General features: G+C 39.1%; 1 protein-coding gene across 1 annotated transcript; it reads left to right on the forward strand.

The window, feature by feature from the left end:
* Positions 1 to 49: 49 nt before the first annotated feature.
* Positions 50 to 9,029, forward strand: sar1b (secretion associated, Ras related GTPase 1B). Its single transcript, XM_067375530.1, has 7 exons — positions 50 to 188; positions 2,883 to 2,958; positions 4,579 to 4,698; positions 4,990 to 5,055; positions 5,128 to 5,231; positions 5,908 to 6,039; positions 7,481 to 9,029. The coding sequence occupies exons 2-7, from the start codon at positions 2,901 to 2,903 to the stop codon at positions 7,595 to 7,597; spliced, it is 597 nt and encodes a 198-aa protein (XP_067231631.1). The 5' UTR covers positions 50 to 188; positions 2,883 to 2,900; the 3' UTR covers positions 7,598 to 9,029.
* The last annotated feature ends 7,385 nt before the right edge of the window (positions 9,030 to 16,414 follow it).

A 16,414-nucleotide genomic window follows, 5' to 3' on the forward strand; every position in this document is an offset into this window, starting at 1 on the left:
TCGTGTGTTGTTTATGTAGGTTGTTTCCGCTCCGGACGGTTTCGGTTGAGGCACACAGCGGAAGTGGCGCCATTGCTGTGTGTCGTGGCTGTGATCAGTGAGCGGAGTCTCTTCTCTCGACTCTCCTCCAACATTCACCTGTTCAGCAGCGGAGGAAAGACCCGCACTCACCTGTACACACGCTCGAGGTGAGTCTTCGGCCCCTCAGGTGTTTCTCGGGGTGTTTCTCTCCGCGCGCGGAGCTGTTTCCTCCTGTGCCGGCGCTCGCGCTAAAGCTAATGCAGACTTTAGCCTGACAGAGTTGTGTAACGGCGAAGTTCGATTAATTAACACTAATTATGTAGTGCCTTAATAACAGCATCGATTATGTGTCTTAATGAAGGCGTTCAGTCGCTCGTGGAGGGTCAGAGGTGCTGTCTGACGAGAATCTGTAGCTGTGTTCGCTTCAGCAGTGACACGTACATGAAACTGATCATCATTATAATACCTTCATCATCGAGACACTGCTGTGGACCACAGCTGAGAAATGATGATTAAAACACATTTGTCAAGTTTCTCAGAAATGTGTTCTTTATATTAACGCTTTAAAACCAGTTTTAATGACCGGATCTCGTTTTAATCATCAAATAAACACTAATGATGTTCATAATAAATATGAAAACAGTCATTGATCAAACCCGGATGTCTTCAGTTCATCTTTGGAACACAAATGAAGATATTCCTGATGAAATATTTCTGTTCCTCTATTGAATTATTCATCAGTGTTTGTTTTCATGATCAGTTCAGTTAAACCATTAATATATGTGGAAAATATTCTCTATGCTTTAAATGTTTTAAATATGAGGGAAGAACTAAACACTGAACTTGAAGGTGTTTATCTGACAAAATTATTTGGCAAAAAAAGCCAAACTACAGGTTTGATTTTACTACACAAATCTGACAGGGAAGGCAAACATCCACTTCAACACGCTCAGTTATTAATATTTGGTTGGTTCTGAAAGTTACTCAATTAGTGTTATCATCATGAATAAACACTCGCTCAAGCACGTCTACTCAGTTTCAGTAATATCTGAATAAAGCGTGAAGATGTCGGTATTGCTGTAGGCGTATCTGAACACTGCTGTAGTGTAGGAGTTCATCAGAGTTTGTCAATAATTAAATCCATTGATCATATAAACGTGTGGATCAGGGTTACTGCGTCTGTATGAACTTTCACTGGAGCGACAGAAACTCCAAGTTTTCTTCATTAGCAGATAAATGATGAACGAAGTTCAGGTGAACGAACCCTTCGAGGCTCTATGACATCATCATCATTGTCGTCACATGACCGGTTTCACTTCTTGTTTCCGTGTGTTTGCTTGACCAGCATGTTACACCACATGACTCTGATTTGGTGGACAAATATTAGTGAGCTGTGAAGCAATATTAAGATATTTCTTAAAGAATCATTAATTATTGGTAATTCCAAACTACTGAAGGTAGAGCTGCGCGATTAATCGTTAAAATCCTTAACCCTTAGAAGGGTCCGATCACGTTCCGATCTGATCCAGAGACAGCCGTGGTCATGTTTAGATCTGAATCTGCTTCAGTCTTTTCAAACACAGTTTCATTATTTCTGCTGCAGTAATTCAGATGATCAGGAGCACACGTTTATAGTTCAGATATAAACACTGACGTCTACAGGAGCGATTATATCATTAAAACTGTTAAAACGTGTTTGTCATTGAATCGTTCACACGAATTGTTCAAAAATAATTCATTCAAATCAATCAAACATTTTTAAATAGATTCCAGCAATGAACATGTTGTCAGAATCTATTAAATTACATTTCGTTTTTTGTTCATCGTTTCTGTTTGAAACCAAATAATCGTGATTCTCGTTTGATCCAGAATCGAGCAGATCTAACTTCAGTATATGTTCTTATGATATGAACACACTTCTGAATTTGTGCTTAAAGTTTGAAATAAAAACATCGTTGAAGATGTTTGTTCAAGCTGTTTTATGGTGAATTAATGTTTTATTTTGCTTTTGAAAATAATAGATACTCATCATCACTCATCAACATTACAGTGATGTAATCATTTATTGGCGCTGAAGTCGAGTCTGGCGGTTCGTCTCTCGCTCTTCTCGATCGGTCTGATGTTTCTGAGCGGTTTCATACATAAAGCCCAACAGTTCTTGTGTAGTCTGGATTCACTGATGGAGCTCTGTACACACGACTGTGAGAATTATTATTAATATAAATCTGAGTGTTTGCTCAGCCTCCTTCAGACAGATCAGTGGATTGAGATTCAGATTTATCAGTTGTGTTTGTATTTGGTGTGTGTGTGTGTGTGTGTGAGAGGTGACGTGTATCTCAGGCGTGTCCTTCACCTTTGCCGCTGCTGTTCTTTACTCCGTCAGTTACACAACGCCCGTCGCTCGCTCATGTGAGATCATCAGGTCGTCTGGATGTGGATCGGTCTGATCAGTGGCTTGACTCGGATTATTCACGTTGTTCTTACTCAAAGATAAACGCTTGTTTTCTTGTGCTGGTGTTGAGTGTTCAGACCCTGATGACACTGAAGGTTCATCAGTTCTGCAGCACAGGCTGAAACCATGACGAGGAGCTTTAAAAACTCTGAGCAGGAAACATTATATATGGACTATACGCATCGAATGAATATATGATGAGAGGATGAAAATCAAATGATCATTGTGTCGTGAGAAATCACAATCATCAAAAAGAGTTAAATCGATGGCCATGTGATCAGTGTGATGTTCCCGTGCTCACGCTCTCAGCGCTGATGTCGCTGATCTGACACGTGTGTGCCGTCTCTGTCTCCAGAGAATAATCAAGATTGTCCTGCAAAATCTCATCGTGTCTCCCGTTTCTTTTCAGAAATTCCACGGCCCGGATATGTCCTTCATATTTGACTGGATCTACAGCGGTTTCAGTAGCGTTCTGCAGTTCCTAGGTGAGTTCCTCAGCCTCGTTACTGTAAACGAGTTCATCGTCCCTTCAGTCCCACCAAACATCAGCAGGGTGTGAGGAGTTTATTCTTCTGGAGATGTTTGATCATGAGAGGTGGATGTTATTGTCTGAGGAGGACACGGCTCAGTGTGATGATGAGGATTTAAACACACGAGGTCTTGATGTAGGGCTGGACGATGTGACCTAAAATCAAAATCTCTATTAATTGTGAAGCTGTGTGTAACAGAGACTCTAGAATAAGTCCCGCCTTCTAAATAAGAGCCAATCGCTGATTGGTCAAGTCATCGCATCACTGCAGCGGGCGTTAGAAGCTCCGGTTTCTATAGAAACGGACAGACGCGCGCCTCATGAGACACGAGACGCGCATTAGCTTGATCCAGCCTGAAAAATACTGCCTCTTTTGTCATGATTCAAGCGTTTAGAAACTAAATTTATGGGACAGTTGTCAGTTTTCATTGGTATCTACTCTACTGATAATCACAGGACAACGTTGACAAGACTTGAAATTGCGACCATTTTAGTTGCATATGCTCCCTAAATGTAATGTTTGCAACCTCAGAATATATTTGGGAGCGTTTGTGTAATAATGTGTAAATAATTATTGAGGTGTGAACTGTTTTCATTTCTCTACAAAAGCTCGTTAATTACTGCACAGTGGTTTACATGCCTGCTGTCTGTCACATAAACAATTAAACTTCATCTTTACATTCTAGAGTTTAAAGCTGATTTTAGTTTGGTTAATATTAGCAGTCGTTCACTCACGTGACGGAGCTGAAGAGAGATCATTAAATCACAATAGTGGCTGTTTTTGTTGTTTCAGCAGCGGAAATAGTTTCAAATCAACATCACCGCCGAACCATGACAACACAATCCTGACTCGATCTGTTGAGTCAAATTCACTGACACGTTTATAAGCACCTGCCTCATTCTTGAATGAACCGCGGTGTTTCTTCCACGCTGACTGGACGGGGGGCAGTCATGTGACTACACGCGGAAGTATGTTTTGATGGGGAAAGTATTAACCGGATGAAAACACAGAAATGAGAAAATTACGTCAGTTACAGGTTCTGAATTTCAGTTTGGATTGCTTTGGAGATATCGTCCAGCCCTACCCTGAAGGATCTGCCGTATCTTCTGTTCGTGACGTTCACTCTCGGCTCTTCTCGCCGGCCTCGTTTTTCCTGTTCGTCCACACCTGACTGATACTGAAACAGCAAAACATTTCACTCCAGATTCTCTTTCTCCCGGTGTGTGTCATGACATTCTCACTCCTATTCATGACATATTTTAATATCCAGAGTTTTCCTGTAATATGTTTGTCTGATGGGGAGTGTAGGAGACTTTGGACTGTGACAGCCAATCAGAGCAGCTCATTGTGAATGATGTCTCTATGACATGTTAATGCACTGCACTCCTCTGTGATAGAGTTAACGGTCCTGAATAATTGCATGTATCTGCTAACGACTATTTCACTATATGTCTGAAGTGTTCACATTACAGGAAGAGCGGAATCTAATGTCAGTTTCAGCGTTGGGCTTGAGTGCTGTTTCCTGCTGTAGAACAGTGAAAACGGATCGATTAAACTGAATTAAATCTGTTTCAGGGCTGTACAAGAAGTCTGGAAAGTTAGTATTTCTTGGCCTGGACAATGCTGGCAAGACGACACTACTGCACATGCTCAAAGATGACAGACTGGGTCAGCATGTGCCGACCTTACACCCCAGTGAGTGGACACCAACACCAACACTGCATAATGTCTCTATCATTGAGATTTCACTGTTTTGTGCATACGGCTGTGTGAGAATAAAGCTGCGCAGTTACACGCTACAGCGATAAAGAAACGTGAATGATGTTAAAGTGTTCAGCACAGTAAGCCGTGAATAAAGACGCTCTCTCAGATCTGTGTCATGAATGTTTTGATGCATTTCATTTCGTTTTTCATGCAAACTAATTCACAAATTGCACATATACTGAAATAAGTTTAGTAATCCAGTCTGTCTGTTTCTCCTCTCAGCCTCAGAGGAGCTGACGATCGCTGGCATGACCTTCACCACCTTTGACCTGGGTGGCCACGCTCAGGGTGAGTAGATGACTTGACCGTCTGTGTGACTCTGATCCTCCTGACATTAACGCCGAGTGTTGTTCCGAACAGCTCGACGCGTGTGGAAGAACTACCTCCCGGCCATCAACGGCATCGTCTTCCTGGTGGACTGCATAGATCACCCCCGCCTGGCCGAGTCCAAAACAGAGCTTGACGTGAGTTCAGACCGTCAGATAAACGTTATCCTCGTTATACAATAACATGAAGATTGCTTTTTCAATTAATCAGAAGAAAAATTTGAAGCAATGAAAACAAATATAGTGAATGTCCATTTAAACGTGCAAAATACAGGGTTCAAAAATAAACTGAAAAATGTAACAAGGGTTTAAATTTAATTTAAAATATGAGGTTTAAATTTAAAGACTAAATATTTAAAATTTAAAGTAAGGGCTCGAATTAAAACTGCACGGCGTTTGTTCACTGAAATCTGAAGTTTAACAGAGACTCACTCACACAATGGAAATACTAATATATATTTCTGACATTTATAGATGAGGATATAACTGTAAAATGTAAGTTATGTGCTGAGGAACACGCGTCACACGTCTGTGTGCTGGAGCGAATGAAGCTCATGTTTCTGACCGCCGGCTCGTGTCCTGCTGTTCTCCACATATAAACGCATTATTCACGGCTGTGTGTCGTCAGCGCTGGAGGATGTTTTCAGTGCGCAGACGCCATTAATTGATAATCAAACTCTTTGTCGATTAGATTTGTTATAATGTGTTGTTGCAGCCCCACAAGAGACGCATGTTTCCCAGAGTTCAGAGCGGGTGTTTGTGAAGTATCTGCTGTCTCACGGCTCACTGTCCCTGTGTTTGTTCTGAATAACAGGCGCTCATGACAGACGAAACCATTGGGAATGTGCCCATCCTGATCCTCGGCAACAAGATCGACAAACCCGAGGCCATTAGTGAGGAGAAGCTGCGTGAGATCTTCGGACTGTACGGCCAGACGACAGGAAAGGTACAGTCGGACACCGCAGCGCTCTCAGGGTTCACACACCACACGCTTGTGTCTTTTGAGTTGTGTTTCTGCGTACTCGTGCACGGCCTCTGAACATCGCGCCATGTTTCGCCTCTTTCCATTGGTCAGTGCTGCAGTTGGTGGTTATTGTGTGTGATCTCGTGTTTTAACAGCGTAAACGTGTCCGGTGCGGACGGCCCTGGACAAAAGGCTGGAAGATAATGAATGTGATTCAGCAGTGAATATGAAAAGCTCTTGCAACAATTTATAGGATTAGTTCACTTTCATATTAAATTTTCCTGATAATTTACTCTCCTCCATGTCATTCTTTCTTCAGTGGAAAAGAAATGAAGGCTTTTGAGGAAAACATTCAAAGAGCTCAACATGATCCCAGACGAGGAATAAGAGTCTGATCTAGAGAAACCATCGGCCATTTTCTAAGAAGAAATTAAAATTTTCTACATTTTAACCGTAAATGCTCATCTTGAACTAGCTCTCTTCTTCTTCTCTGTTAGAATTCTGGCAGTGTAGACACTGAAGCTAGTTCAAGATGAGCATTTACAGTTAAAATGTAGAAAATTTTAATTTCTTCTTAGAAAATGGCCGATGGTTTCTCTTGATAAGACTCTTATTCCTCGTCTGGGATCATGTAGAGCTCTTTGAAGCTGCACTGAAACTGACATTTGGACCTTCAACCCGTTGAACCCCAGTGAAGTCCACTATATGGAGAAAAATCCTGGAATGTTTTCCTTCATTTCTTTCCCACTGAAGAAAGAAAGACATGAACATCTTGGATGACATGGAGGAGAGTAAATTATCAGGAAAATTTAATATGAAAGTGAACTAATCCTTTAAGGCTGTTCACACCAAGAATAATAACTATATTAGCGTCCACACCTGCAGTTTTGTCGCCTGTCACTTGAAATCGCATGAAAATGTTTTATTTATAATGCACATTTTTTCAATCCCAAAGTGTGAAAAGGAGCATTAAAAATGTCTCATTCAAACCAAAACATCTGACTTCCTGTTGGTCGGAGGTATTGACAGTAAATGAGAGAGTGGTTCGGCTCGATGATAACAATATGTGTCCTGAGTTTGGTGACTAGGTAAAACTAACCCTAACTTTAGTCAAAAGGTGGCGCTAGAGAGCCCCACTTCCTGCCCGTTTCTCTGCTTTTGCCAGTGTCTAACTCTGATGTGTGTCAAAATGATCTGTTTCATGAAATGTTTTATTTATTTCACTGTATTGTCGTGCATGTAATGAATATTGCAGAGAAATGCTCAGAAGACACAGATGCGTACTCCCCGGCCGGACACAACTGTAGTTTACAACAAAACATCTCAGAAAATGAACATATGACCACTTTCTCCTTGATAATAAATGTGATGACTGCTGTTTTTCTTCATCATTAATGAATGTGATGTTGGTGCGTCTCTTCAGGGCAACATCCCGCTCAAAGAGCTGAACACGCGGCCGCTGGAGGTGTTCATGTGCAGCGTCCTGAAGAGACAGGGCTACGGCGAGGGCTTCCGCTGGCTCTCTCAGTACATCGACTAGAGGAAGTACAGCCGTCTGACAGCACCACTCTCGTCCCGCCTTCACACATCGACTCCGACAGACTGTTATCGTTCAGTTCAACTGCTTCTTTCTCTCTTTCTTTCTTACCAGCAGTGATTCTGCAGATCTGGTCAATTCAAAACAATGCATCAGTTTTATAAACTCTGTAATCTGACATTTCTTCCCGTTGGTTTGTTTCTGTTCTTCAGTAAATGATTCTTCATGTGTCTCGCAACACCACGTCAGAGCTGATAGTAATGTACACAGATCACATGACATCCTTTAGACAGGAAGCGCTGTTTCTCACTTCCTGTCGTGTGAGGCCACGGTCCTCAGGCTTTAAGATGAAGTTGTGACTGTCTGTTGATACGCAGTCCGCTGATGTGGCCATGTTGAGTTGCATATCTGTTTATTGTTTTTCCAAAAAATATTGTACTGCCACATTCGGAAACTCATTCCCAAACGTGCTGTAAACCGATAGAGACCAATAGATGTTTTTCTTTTTAATATGACTTGGAATTTGAGAGGCACGGCAATAATCCTCAGTGTAACGGACGAATATCAGTACTGGACACGCGTGTCTCAGAGTTCAGAGGTCAGCGCGCCTCTCGCACAAACACAGATTCTAATTAACTGCTAACGACTAGTAACGAGATATCCAGCCGATACACAGATCCTGATGTTTAACAGAGCCGGCCTTGAACAGACGGCGCAGGGACCGAATCCTCGAGGACAGATGTTAATCGCTCACATGGACAAATGTAATTTATGTAAATGCCGTATATGGATTTTTTTAAAGCTGTCCTTGAATAGCTCTTAATTTGAATAACATGGATGAAAAAACATTATGCATGCCTTGTTCCATGATTATTATTAATTTTTGTTAGTGTTTTTTTAAGGAAACACATAATATAGTGTAAAACATTGGGAACGGGGTGAGAGGCCAGGCCGCAGTCTTTAGCTCTCTTTCTATGGAATGACACACGGATGCGGTTCATTTCCTGTGCTGTCCCTCCATGCATCAGTCATTCCATGAGCCGGTCCATCTATGACAGATACAGTTGTTTCCATCAGAAATTGTAATAAATGTTTGCAATTAAAGCAAGCCATGTTGAGCTCACTTCTTTTGCTGAATGAAATAAATATTTTGGATGTCTCTCTCTCTCTCGTCATTCGTACACGTGCAGAGAGAGGTGTGGTGTGGAGGACTGACCTCTGGCCAGTGATACAGGCTGATTTCACACTTCTGCAGTGAAGACAATACAGCTCAAACATGAGGGAAAATTATCTTCGAGGTTTGAAATGAAACCCTGTCAGATCACGTGTTTGAAGTCTCTGAGACGAGCATCAGTGACTGGAATATCTTACTATGGCTGAAGTTAACATATGACTGATCAGCTGACCTCAGAACTGTGCATGATTTTAATACTTGCTTTTCATTTCAGTTGTCTTTTTATATAAATGGTTTGTATGCATACATTAAAGGTAGGGTAGGCAATGTTTTTAATAAACACTTGTATACTGGATGAAACTCTTCATATAATGAAAGAAATCAATAATAGAAGTGTTCTATTATAAAAAACTTATTCTGTGGAAGTCTCAAGGCCAAAAATGGTCCGAATGCACTCATAGGATGTCCTACCTGCCTGTCAATGTGTGTATTTGCATACCTCCTCCGCGCTCCCTGCTCACGCAGACGTGTTCCCCGAGGCTTTGCAGAGATGTTACTCGGCACCTTTTACAGTTCCTTCTGAACCAAAACAACGAGCTCATGCTTCTTTCACGCCATTTCGTAATTACGTCTCCGTTTACCACCGTAACCTCGGTTCCCTGAGAGGTGGGAATGAGACATGCATCAGCTACGCTGCAGGAACTCCCTTCAAAATTCAGTTAGAAACACTGGCCAATTGCTGTGTGATATGCAAATCGCATGCAAATATTGACGGGGTATCCTGGTAGTATAAAAGGCGAGGAGAGCGGTAATTACCTCAGAATCACGACCAGGGGCGTAGCAGCCATTTTAAAAGTGGGGGGGCAGCTGTATGGTGAAGTGACCCAAAGCTGATGTTCATAATAATAAATTCTAAATAGAATACCAATTGGCATTTTACAGCACCCTAGTGGCCATTTTTGCAATATGCCGTGATAGCCTACAGGAACCTATTTTTGTGAAATCATCCTCAAAATTTAAAAATACTGCAGGACTTTGAGACCAATGTGAGACCATCTATACTTTATTTAGATAAAGATATTTTATGATATTTAAAATATTTCAGTTACACTACATTTGAAGAATAACTTTTCTTACTTCTTAATAGTTAGACAAAAACAAGTGTTAAATGAGTATACAGATTATATCTACAGTAATTTTATACAACATACATTTTATGAAAATATATCAATAAAACCTAGATCTATGTATTTACAAGTTTTTAATATTTTCAAGATTGAAGTGAGATTTTTAATCAAAACTTCCAAACTGAATTATTCGGCTTTCCTTGCAGGCCACAAATTGTTCAGCAATTTTTTTCTCTCTAATTGATCAAGTTTTTCCTTATGTAAATGACACACAGCAACACTATTCAGCCTTGTTTGTGTCATGCTACTACGAAGCCATGTTTTTAGACTTCTGAGACCACTGAAACTTCTCTCAGCTTCTGCTGAGGACACGGGAGTGACAAGAAGCAGTCAGACAAGTGTTTCCACCTGATCAAAAAGACTTCAGACTTCTGGACACATCCCCTGAAGGATGCTAGCTGCTTCACTGCTGGACTGCATGCTTTGATCTGAACATTGCCAGTTGTGTGTTAAGGGATATTTTGTCAAGCAGTTCCAATTAAGAAAACACTGCCTTAAAATAGTCAATATGCTTTTTTTTATACAAATCTCACCTGTACAAATTTTTTTTTTTTTTTTTTTTTTTTTTTGCTTAATGTACATAACAAGACAGGGAACAATGTAAGGCACTTCCATTGAAACAAACATTTACAGTTTACATTAAAAAAAAAAAAAAAAAAAAAAAAAACAGAGCAAGGATGAGGACAAAGAGTTAGCCGATGTAGATGTCAAAGAAAAAAAAGAGACTAAAATAATAGATATTTTGACAAAGATAAACACAATGTTTCAGATTTTCTATTAAGTTTTCTGAAGCATTTGAAACTCTTCAACATTTTCACAAACTCACATAAAATATATTAAAGGAGGGCTTACACTTTTTCCATTTATAAATATGGATATGATATTTACCCATCAATAAAACAAAATTAACAACATCAGAGAACGATGGATTTAAATCATATTTGAAAAAAAAAAACATCTTGTTGAGTTATAGGAGGAATTGTCTCCATTTTTACTGATAAACAGCTATGTATATCAAACCAAAATTTAGAAGTAGCATCACAGTAAAAGAAAAGGTGATCAAGTGTTTCAGGAAAAGAAGAACAAAAACCACAAGGATCCACCTCAAAATGAAATCGTTTTTGTATAAAATCACTAACTGGGTAGATCCTGAACATAATTTTGTAATGAGTCTCCTTGACCTTTGGAGCAACAGGGTATGCCATATAACAGGTAAAAGCTTTATCCCTTATTGAAGTTTCAATATCTCCTAGAAAATAACACTGATAATCACCAGTGATAATACGTTTAAGTTCTTTGTAAATAAGTTTGTTATTACACTTACTGTCTAAAAGGTCTATATTATATATTTTTAAAGAGGGAAGAAAAACTACAGGTCTAGAGAAAGGATCAGAAAAACTGCCTTGGATTATTCTTAACAATCCAGTGGGTATAACACTGCATACCTTATCATAACCTTTTATAGTAATTCTAACCTTGTATTTATTAATAAAATCATCGTGAGAGAAAAAAAGGCCATTATCATCTAATAAATCATGAATAAAAATAATGCCTTTGTCATACCAATCACTTTTAAATAAAGATTTCCTATTAATAAGTACGGCCCTATTGTTCCAAATAGTCGAGTTATGAGGTGAAAAGTTATGGGTAAATATCATTTTCCAAAAAAGCAGCACTTGTTTATGAAAGTTTGACAACTTCAAAGGAATTTTACAAAGATCCAGATCACATCTCAACACAAATTCAAGACCGCCAATATTTTTAAAAATGTGGTTAGGAATATGGTACCATATCGAGTGTGACTTTGTTAAACATTCTTTCAGCCATTTTATTCTAAATGTACCAAGAAGAGATTCAAAATCAATGGCTCTCAAGCCCCCGTGTTCATACTCTTTAACCATATGGAATTTACGTAAATAATGTGTTTTATTTTTCCATATAAATGTAAATAATATAGAATTCACTGATTTAACTACTTTTGGGGCAGTATACAAGGCATGGGATAAATAGATGAGTTTGGAAATTCCCTCACTTTTAGTCAAGAGAATTCTACCCAATATAGATAGGTCTCGAGATAACCAATGATTCATACTTTCTATTTTAGAATTAAAATTTGAGTGTTCTCTATTAGCAACATTTTTAGTAATCATAACCCCTAAATACTTAACCTCATTTTTCACTGGAATGCCCTCTAAATTTTCTAAATCACAGTTATGGATAGCCATTAATTCACATTTTTTGAAGTTTAGGGTCAGACCTGATGCCTTTGAGAAGACAGAAATTTTATCAATTACTAATGGAAGCACCTCTTTATTTTTAAGAAATAAAAGTGTGTCATCTGCAAATTGGCTTATAGTAAAGGTCCTACCAAGAATGTTTATGCCAATAATGTCCTCAAAATTTTTTATAAATAAAGACATCAGTTCGACAGCAATATTAAAAAGTAGTGGTGAAATAGGGCATCCCTGACGGATTCCTCGTTTGATTTGAATTCTGGGTGATGAGCCAACGTTAAGGGAAACACTACTAAAAATGTCATTATAAAACATGGAAATTACTCTACAAAATATAGGCCCAAAGCCAAAAATTTCTAATGATTTAAATAAAAAAGAGTGCTCGAGGGTATCAAATGCCTTGAAAAAATCTAGAAATAAAAGTAAGCTAGTCTGAGGAATTAAATAGTTATAATCGAGCATATCAAGAACTAATCTAATATGACTGTGAATACCTCTCCCTTTAATAAAAGCTGATTGTGTTTCACTGATCATTTCGCCAATGCCTTTTTTAAGTCTATTTGCAAAAACATGAGAGAGTAATTTGAAATCATTACATAAAAGAGTTATTGGTCTCCAATTGTCTAAAAACAATTTATCTTTATTTGACTTCGGAACCAGAATAATTAAACCATGCTTCATTGATGGCGATAATTCAGCTTTATCTACGCATTCTTTTAATGCTTCGAAAACTAAAAATCTTATTTCGGGCCAAAAATGTTTATATAGTTCTATTGTGATGCCATCAATACCTGGGGACTTTCCATTGGACATCTGTTTAATAACAATGTCTAGTTCTGAAATCTCAATATCAGCTTCCATCCTATTTCTATAATCAGAGTCTATGGTAGGAATTTTATCTTTTAAGGAGGAAAAGAAGAAATCACAATCTCTCTCTGTAAATTTAGATTTATATAACTTATTATAGAAGGAATAGATATAATCATCAATCACGGTTTTCTCTTCACTTATATTATTATTAATGTTAAGTTTATTAATAGTTTTTAAAGCTTGTTTATGTTTTTCTAAGTTAAAGAAATATGAAGAATTTTTTTCCCCCTCTTCAATCCACCTAGCTCTAGATCGTATAAATGCTCCTTTAGCCCTTTCCATATAAAAATCATCCCAACTCTGATTGTAGAAGGTGAAGTTCTTTTTGCTCACTCTCACTAAGGGTATCTTTATTACCAAAATAATTTAGCGTTGATAAAATTGTTATTTGCCTAAATTTTCTAGCATTTGCAATTTGTTTCCCTTCTTTAATTGCCATTTTTTTAATACTAAATTTGACCCATTCCCATTTGCCAATTGAGGATAATTCAGACATAGTTTTAACATTATTAATCATTGACAAAACAGAATTACAAAATGATTCAAATTTAAGTAAATTATTATTAAACTTCCAATGAGTTCTGGTAGACGGTGAACTGCCATTGCTTCTAAGAGAGAGTGATATGGCACTGTGATCAGTTAAAACTGAAGGAGAAATATTACAGTCAAATGAGGAAGAAAGAAGATTGCTAGTTATCAACCAAAAGTCCAGTCTGGAACGCTGAATCCGCCCTGAAAAGGATCCCCATGTAAATTGCTTTTTATGCGGGTTCATTACACGCCAAACATCGATTAGATCAAGAGACTGAGATATATTATAAACCAGGGGGTTGTAAGAAAAAGTGTTGAAAGGAGTGGGGTATCTATCCTGCCATTCATCTGGAACAGCGTTAAAATCCCCTCCAATTATAATTTTGTCTGTAAAATATATATTCTTCCAATCATCAATTTTTGTAGCCATATTCTGAAAAAATAGCTTATTAGCAGCCTTGTTAGTGTAGCCATAAACATTAATCAATGTTTATGGAAAAAAGCCTCTCCACCCCATTGTGACTTCCAAAATCTCACATCTACATCGGTTGAATGAGTCTCTTGAAGAAAGAAAGTTTACTTTTACCTGCTCCTTGCAAAAAAGAAAAAGTGCCTTACGTTTAACATTACATCTAATACCTCGAACATTTAAAGATAACAGAGAAAATGACATTTTTGAATGAAGAAAAACAAAGGGAAACAACAACAGCAACAAACGCTAGCTATTAAATATGTTCCTCTTACACAGGCATATTTTAATAACACATTTTTAGGCCGATATAAAAGAACTTAACATTAGACTATGAACATCGGTCAAAGAACATTTTTGATATTGTATTGTTTTCTAAATGAAGTGGGCCTACCTGGATCCCTACAATCGTATGATCTAAAATGAGATAATTCTGTGCCCTAATATTCAGTACTCTACATACATAAATAAAGGTTACAACTCAAAAACAGGCACATCACAGCGTTTACCATAGATTAAGCTGTCACTCTCTGACCGTTAATCACTGCATATCCGTCGCGAAGGTAGGCTTTCAAACTTTTCTTTCTTGCCTCCTCAACTTTGGGCCATAGACGAGCATGAGCCTCCCTGTCATCCTTACATAAATCCTCTCTAAAACGGATTTTTCTTTCCATGCAGACCGGTGCATTCTTCGACATCCTCCAAACCATGTCGCGTACAGTTCTCATGCCAAACTGAATGATGATTTGCCGCGGTCTTGCGCCCTTCACTTTTTTGCCCAAACGATGAACGGTGTCCACAGAATTCTGCAGTTGTTCAGGAGAGTGAGGGACTATCTGGGACAGAATATCAATCACGACGCTTCTGGCATCCTCATCTTCTCTTTCTGGAACCCCATTTAGCCTTAAACACCATCTGCGTTTGTATCGGTCATGTTCCACGCACTTCTGTTTCAGCAGTTCGTTTTCCTTCTGTAGATGAGTCACCTGTGTTTTCAACTTATCCACATCCTCCTTAACGCCTTTCAGCACCGTCGTATTGGCATCCATAGACTCCGTAATTCTGACGATTGCATCAGTGTTCTCTTTCAGTTGAAATTCAAAGGCGCGAATGTATTCTGAATTCTCGTCAAATTTACGACTGAGGCTTTGGATGGCGGCGTACAGAACGCTAGTGGAAATCTCGGTCTTTTCCTGCACTGCTTTCACTCGTTTAGGCCCAGGACTTTTGAGAGGGGTGTGAGGCATCGTCTGCTGTCGAACATCACCTGTACACATTCTGGAGAGGTTGAGCAACTGTCCCCTCTCTCTGTCAGTGACGTCACAGCCTGCCTTTCCTACAGACCAGTTAGGACATAAAGTCGAATATTTACATAAAGTATAAAAAATATATATATTTTAAATTTGATAAAGTATTTTAAAATATTCGGTGCAAAATAAATTTGATTTATTGTGAAAGGATAATTCTACTCCGCGAGCAGCACGTTGGCAACAAAAGACAGCAGAAACCAATAATTTGTTACGTCTCATTTAGCAGACGCTTTTATACAAAGCGACAAGTAGGAGAGCATTTAACACACTGAATCCGGTGCGACGTGACGAGGTCCATACGGGTTCTGTTGTCTTTTAACATTACAGTAGTTTAAATAAAATAAAATGAAAACTTTATCGCGTGATTCATGTCATCGCGACATACTGTAACATACTTACAGTGTGTGTTTGAAAAAAAGGATGTAATCGTCCTTTGCTTTTTTCTGGGGTGCATTTTATCCCAGACGGCCTAATAGCAAAGTGAATGAACGAACGAAAACTCACAACAGCAACAAGAGATTTGAAGCTCATAGCAGACGCGCCCAAGAGATGATTCGCTCTGTGATTGGCTGAATGTTAGTTCACTCAAATCTAAGTATCAAATCAGAGAACACTGCCGGTGCCGGAAATATTCACGCTGGATCCAAAAAAATAAAAAATAGCAGGGGTCAGAATCACCGGTTTCTAAAAGTGCGGGGGACGTGTCCCCCCCGTCCCCCCCGGTTGCTACGCCCCTGATCACGACTGAACGCTGTAATCTGAGTGAGCGGCGAGCACGCCGGCTTACGCAGTGTCGTTCCCACCTCTCAGGGAACTGAGGTTACGATAGTAACCGGAGACGTTCCCTTTTCGAGAGTGGTCACTTCAACACTGCGTCAGCTACACTGCGGGAACCGAATGAAATCCCGCCAGGAGAGCTGTGAGGTAACAGAAACCAGAATAAGTTGCACCAATCGCAGGAGGTAACAAGCCACAGAGGAGCGGCGCCACTAGAAGCTCAGTATGTTAGACAAAGCTAGGCCAATGAGAGACAAGCTTAAGCCTA

The sequence above is a fragment of the Chanodichthys erythropterus genome, chromosome 22 (genome assembly GCF_024489055.1).
Source record: "Chanodichthys erythropterus isolate Z2021 chromosome 22, ASM2448905v1, whole genome shotgun sequence".
Lineage (NCBI taxonomy): Eukaryota > Metazoa > Chordata > Actinopteri > Cypriniformes > Xenocyprididae > Chanodichthys > Chanodichthys erythropterus.

Excerpts from the sequence above, each read along its gene's own strand:
- sar1b (XM_067375530.1), top strand. The coding sequence starts at position 2,901 with ATGTCCTTCATATTTGACTGGATCTACAGCGGTTTCAGTAGCGTTCTG. Across the intron at positions 2,959-4,578 it reads TAGCGTTCTGCAGTTCCTAG|GGCTGTACAAGAAGTCTGGA; the intron begins GTGAGTTCCTCA and ends AATCTGTTTCAG. Across the intron at positions 6,040-7,480 it reads ACGGCCAGACGACAGGAAAG|GGCAACATCCCGCTCAAAGA; the intron begins GTACAGTCGGAC and ends GCGTCTCTTCAG.